General features: G+C 46.1%; 1 protein-coding gene across 1 annotated transcript in view; it reads left to right on the top strand.

Annotated features, from left to right (window-relative positions):
• The window catches only part of LOC104526527 (dynactin subunit 4), a gene marked incomplete at its 3' end in the record, with an annotated part of 6600 nt that extends 549 nt beyond the window's left edge, over window positions 1–6051 (top strand). Inside the window, exons 2-8 of the mRNA XM_010170006.1 lie at window positions 1–118; window positions 1067–1110; window positions 2398–2505; window positions 3117–3137; window positions 4076–4149; window positions 4492–4604; window positions 5942–6051. The exon at window positions 1–118 is cut by the window's left edge and continues 55 nt beyond it. Of these exons, the coding sequence (XP_010168308.1) occupies window positions 1–118; window positions 1067–1110; window positions 2398–2505; window positions 3117–3137; window positions 4076–4149; window positions 4492–4604; window positions 5942–6051 (588 nt within the window). The remainder of the gene's footprint in view (window positions 119–1066; window positions 1111–2397; window positions 2506–3116; window positions 3138–4075; window positions 4150–4491; window positions 4605–5941) is intronic.
• Between the last annotated feature and the right edge of the window lie 105 nt (window positions 6052–6156).

The following is a 6156-nucleotide window of genomic DNA, read 5'->3' on the forward strand; positions in this document are numbered from 1 at the left end:
ATTCCTGCCCCACTCCCTGATGACCCAGCCAAGACAACCATGAAGAAAGCCTATTACCTGGCCTGTGGGTTCTGCCGCTGGACTTCCCGGGATGTAGGCATGGCAGACAAGTCTGTTGGTAAGTGACAGTCAAAAAGACAGAAAACTGAGAAACAGCAGGAGCCCAGTGTGTGTTTTGAAGGTAGCAGATAATCAGATGAGTTTCTGGCCCTATGATACATGTAACATCTGTCCAGATTGCCAGTCACAGTTGGAAATTCATAGGAAAATGGTTTGTTGCTGAAGTCTCCTCTGAAGAGCTGAGGTGAGTTAGTGGAATATGTGACCCACTTCCATGCTCATGTTACCTGAGTAGTGAGAAAGCTGTCACAGAAGGGGCTTTTTTAGTCAGTGTGCTCTCTGTACAGTTGAGATCTTGTTTGTGTATCTTCAGAGACTTTGAAGCCACTCAGTCTGACAGCGTAAACATCTAATTTCTTTTCTGCCACTTTTGCTTACTTAGGCTTATTCCAGAGTTGCTAGTCAGTGTCCTCGTTTTTTCTCTTCACAACAGCACTGGAGCAAAGCTTTCATCTGTTTCTTGGTGTGTAAGACATGCAGAAAATAGCTGTCAAGCTCCAGAAATGGGGCTGAGTAGACCAAGCAGATCCTCTGACTTCCAGTGTTGATGTGACTGAAGACTGGGAGCTGAAGATGCAGACATATGGGCAGCCAGTAATAACAGAATGTTCTTGTAAACTCACGTACCTGCTGCTAAAGTGACTCCCAGGTGCTGTTCAGGGTGCCTCTCACACAGCATTTGTGTAAAAACACAGCATAAAAGCTGGTGAAACTCCCTCAGCCCAAACCTGCCTGTGAAAAGCTTTGAGGTGTGTATTTCTGCAGGCATCAACTTAAAGAATTGCAATAGTAAGTGTAGCAAAAATAGGGAATGTCTTATTTAATGAGTAAGACCGAGATAGTTGGGTGTTAGATGTTCTGCTGGTGTTAAAGTGTTAGGTGTGATTTCTCTTTGAAGTCTGGAAATCTCCTTCTGAGGATTTTGTTTTTTCTCTTTCATGTGCAGCTAGCGGTGGCTGGCAGGAGCCGGAGAATCCTCACACACAGAGGGTGAGTGAAGGGAAGGGCCGTGCTTAGGCTGACACACATCAGCTACAAAGAGCTGTCAGAGGCGCCAGGCCCTCTCAGTCACTTCTTTCTGCATCTATATCATCCTTCAGACACCAGTCCCAGTTCCTAATCTCCACCTTGACTGAATTCAATGGATGGAAGGCCTCTTAGAGGCTCTCCCACAGATGTTGCAGGATAAAATTTCCTATTCAGAGGAATCCAATTTCATAGAATCACAGACTGGTTTGGGTTGGAAGGGACCTTAAAGATCATCCAGGCCCAACCCCCTGCCATCAGCAGGGACACCTTCCACTAGACCAGGTTGCTCAAAGCCTCATCCAGCCTGGCCTTCAACACTTCCAGGGAGGAGCACCCACAGCTTCTCTGGGCAACCTGTTCCAGTGTCTCACCACCCTCACAGTGAAGAACTTCTTCCTAATATCTAATCTAAACCTCCCCTCTTCCAGTTTAAACCCATTTCCCCTTGTTTTGTCATTAACTGCCCTTATGAAAAGTCCCTCCCCAGCTTTCTTGTAGCCCCTTCAGGTACTGGGAGGCCGCTATAAGATCTCCCCAGAGCCTTCTCTTCTCCAGGCTGAACAGCCCCAACTCTCTCAGCCTGTCCTCACAGCAGAGCTGCTCCAGCCCTTGGATCATCCTGGTGGCCTCCTCTGGACTTGTTCTAACTGCTCCAGGTCTTTCTTATGTTGGGGGCTCCAGAACTGGACGCAGTATTCCAGGTGGGGCCTGGAATTTGCAAACATCTCATCTAATAGTGCTGTTAAAATGACACCAATGAGTATGCTGCGTGTGTATGTGAAAAAAGCTGATCAAAAGCATGTCTAGGATCTGTAAAGCAGAACTTTACTACCCTCCCTGTCACCAGTTAGGGCTCTACACTAAATGTGATCAGCCTGGGGTGGGGGAAAGATGCTGTTTGCTCCACTGATCCCAATTGCTCAGTTTTGGCTGTGTGACCTTACTCTGTCCAGTCACAGCAAATGTGTGAACAAAGTCTCAGCTGCTGAACTACAGAATGAGAACTGGACACTGCTCTGTGACAGACATTGTTCCTAAAGAAGGGTCAGTTTGTCACCTGCAGTGGGAGTAAGACATGTTAAGACACACAAGCTTTTTTAATGCTTGTCCTCCAAAATACAAACGAGTACTAGGAACAGAGTGAAACAAGCAGCAGGAACCCCAGCTGGTTCACAGGCAAATAGCAGCTGATCTGACATTTGTTCCCCCATTTGTTCACTGTGTATCTGTTCCTTTTCATCCCTCCAGATTAACAAGCTGGTTGAGTACTACCAGCAGTTGGCTCAGAAGGAGAAGATCGAGCGGGACCGGAAGAAGCTGGTGCGACGCCGAAACTACATGCCCCTGGCCTTTTCGGTGAGCTGGGAGTGCTGTGCTCTCAGAGCAGGAAAAGTGATGGATAACAGCCTCAGCGTGGAAAACTAGATAACAGTTAGCATGACAGGGCTACTCAGCTTTTTTTTTCTTTTAATTGACAACAACATGAAGAAAATGTGCTGGGGCACATGGATTTCTTTAGGGACAAGTAGTTTTACACCCATTATTGTGTATTACATTGCTTCTCCCTCTAGTAGTCCTCACTGATAATGCAGAAGGGTTTATACTTGCCATGCAAAGGAATACGTTATCCAGCAGTGAAATGCAGTGCAACCTCAGTCACGATACCAGTGGTAGCTCTTTCTCAGGATAGTTGCATTCCACAGCTCAGTTACAGTGAGATCAGGATTGTCTGGCAATTTTCTGCATGAAGTCTCAACTGAAATTAACCTTTAAGACTTGGTTGTGGCCTGAATGATTTGTTTATTGTAAATGCTTAAAGGTAAATGCTTACTTTGTTTAGCTGGGTGACTCTGCCTATGCTTGCTACTTCTCAATTAACTGTGCTTGCTCTGTGCCCTTGCTTGTGTCTTATGGCTGCATTTTTTGTCTCCGTTGCTACCTGCTGCTATTTTGGGGGCTCTCCACAGCAACACACTATACACGTAGTGGTAAGTCCTTTCACCGTTTCTGCTGGTGTTAAAGCTCTCATGGTACCAACTGAAGGGCAGTAACAGATCCTACTCTTCACCTTGCCTCAGGGCCTCTGACTTGGATGTGCCTAGGACCAAAGCACTTGTAGGCTAACTAGTTAGAGGGTAACATCTGTCATAAATATTTGTTGTTAGTTTACAAATAGGGTAGTGTTTTTGGGTAAGTACATACACTTAAAAACCAGTCCTTCCCAAGGCTTGGCTGAGACACAGCTGTCTGCCTGCCTGAGGCAAATGGAATAACATTAATCTTCTGATCCATGAAAAATCACCAGGGTAGGCCAAAGCTCAGATTTCTCACTTGGTCAGAATTCAGGTTTTCAGTCCTGCCCAGAAGGAAGATTTCTGCCTCCAAGCACCCTGGGTACAGTTCAGCTGTAGAAAGCTGAGGAGTAGCTCAGCTCTACCTTCCAGTTGGTGGTGCCTGGCAAGAGAGACCTGTAGGTAACGAGGCTTGTAGGAAGCTGAACCTTCCAGCTGCTTCTAGTGATGCCACAGAGCATTTCAGATGGATACCCACATCTACCCAGTTTTTTTGGCAGTTGAGCTCTCATTCTGCACTACCTGACGTGCAATTGCTCTGAAGAGAAGATCAAGGGAAAATGTGTCAGTAGTGCAGGCTGGTGATTTAAGGAAAGAGCAAAAGCTTTATAAGCAGTAGCCACATCTGTCTCTCCCTGTCTGCAGTGCGGTGATTATCATTTTCTCCTTACTAACAGTTTGAGCAGACAAAAAAACCCCAAAAACCTTGGGAAGCATTGAATACCTTTCCCTTTTTGCTTTCCTTTGCTTGTCTCCCTATGCTTGTCACGCAGCTCAAAGGATGAGTTTGCAGTAGGTCTGTTTGTCGTGGCAGGAAGCAAACTTGAAGCTGATGGTTCCTTTTTTCCTTGTAGGACAAATATGGCCTTGGAACCAGGCTGCAGCGCCAGAGGCCCGGAGCACCCATCAGTGCCCTCACTGGACTCTCGTGAGTATCAGGGTTGGGGTTGCCTTTGTGGAAGGGATGGGAGGTGTAGGTAAGAAAGCAGTAAAGCAACTTCAGAAAGATGATGAACCCTGTTAGCAGATAGCAGTGAAAGGAGGTTTCTTCTTCGGAATATTAGAGAGATGTGAAATCCTCAGGCATCTCTGTGCAGCAGCTCCAGATGTTTTGCTTTCTCCTCATAGAGATAAGTGACTGCTCACCTCCTCGTGCAGTTACTGTTGCCTCGCAGTCTCAGCTCTCACTGCCCTCTGTGTTTAATGCAGTTACTGCTGTTGCTGTCTGTCACCATGTTTTATGACCAAGTTGTCCCTCACTTTGCTTCAGGCTGAAAGAAGGAGAGGACCAGAAGGAGATCAAGATTGAGCCAGCTGATGCAGTGGAAGAAGTGGAACCTCTTCCTGAGGATTACTACACAAGACCAATCAATCTGACAGAAGGTACCACCTTCATATTCTGTGACTTTCTGCCCTTATATTTCATAACATGGGTGGTGCCTGGAAACTTGTCACTGGGGTTCCTAATGGCCTGAGGTTTTAGTAAGTTTTATGCTGGGATTGAAATGGTGGGAAATTTTTGGCTTTTATAATGGTAATTTTGAATGCAGCTGAGCTTCAAGTTGGACATGGAAAGCTCAGAGCCAAATACATCAGGCCTCTTAACGGTTGTTTCATTTTCTCACTGATGTTAATTTCTCTGCCTGTGAAGTGTCAACTTCTGGATGGAGAAAAGAGCTGACATCCTTTCTCAAATAATAGCAGGAAATAAGGAAGTAGCTGAGCTGCTGGGGAGCTGGAACCTTAACTGACCTGTTAAGTAACAATTACGCGTTACTTTGACGTCAGCTTGGAACAGCTTTCCTGCACTTGCCAGTTATTTAGCTGGCTCATGATTTAATCAGCAAATAGTGCAAATTGGTCAATGAAAATTGGGACCAAATGGGATAAAACAGCAGGTACAGGAAGTACAGGAAGCAGTGTGAGCTTCCTGCGAGGTGGCTGTAAGTGGGACAGATGTTCTGGGTCATCCTGCAGGCCTACAAAGTCTGACAATATTAATTAATTAATGAAAGGTTTATGGAAAGGGCTAGATCATCTTCGTCTCCTTTCCTCATGAGACTGTCAGCGTTGTCAGAGTATGATGCTGGTAAAGAAGCCAACTTTTGTGGTTCCCTGCAGTGAGGGAAAGGCTGCCAGGTGGCTTGCTGCCTGTTGGGACACTGGAAACAGTGAGGAGCCTGTTTTTTGGGAGAAACCCATGGGAAGTTGGCTGCTGGAGTTCCTTGCCTCAGGAACTGTGTAGTCACTAATTCTATGTGTGAGTCTGAGTTATGCAAACTCCTTGCTGAGAAGCTGTATATTGTACTTGTGCAGCACCCAGCTGTGAGGGTAACAAAGCTATGGAAACTGATTTTTCCCTCGGAGGGGAAAGAACTTATTTTCTAGATTATTACAAAATTCTATTTCCACCCCAGCTGAGCTTTGAATAGAAACCAGGGTCCTTTGTTTCTCCTGGGCTGGCACTGATGTTGCTCTGGTGTTACCGTGCCCAGTCAGGGCAACCTTTTATACAACTCATACCTTCCATTTGTTCACTGCTAGAAACAGTGATACTTGCCAGTGGCTTCTGAATTACTGGCTGTAGGTGAAATTAAGTTTCTTAGAGATTGTTGTGTGTGGCATATTTGCTCTTAGGCCAGTGCATCTGTACAATCTAGCTCGAGTTTCAGGGCCTGAGTGAGACATTAATTGGATCTTGCTTTCTGTTGGGCACCCAGTGACGACTCTGCGTCAGCGTCTGCTGCAGCCTGACTTCCAGCCGATCTGTGCTTCCCAGCTCTACCCACGTCACAAGCATCTCCTGATCAAACGTTCTCTGCGCTGTCGGGTAGGTCATTAAATACAAAAAAAACCCCTCACTTTTTCTAGGCTTGTAGAACTTGGGATTGTGGGAAATCTGCCCCTGCATCTGGGCAGGAACAACCCCAGGTTC

This window comes from Antrostomus carolinensis, unplaced genomic scaffold (genome assembly GCF_000700745.2).
Source record: "Antrostomus carolinensis isolate BGI_N321 unplaced genomic scaffold, ASM70074v2 scaffold29236, whole genome shotgun sequence".
NCBI classification, from domain to species: domain Eukaryota; kingdom Metazoa; phylum Chordata; class Aves; order Caprimulgiformes; family Caprimulgidae; genus Antrostomus; species Antrostomus carolinensis.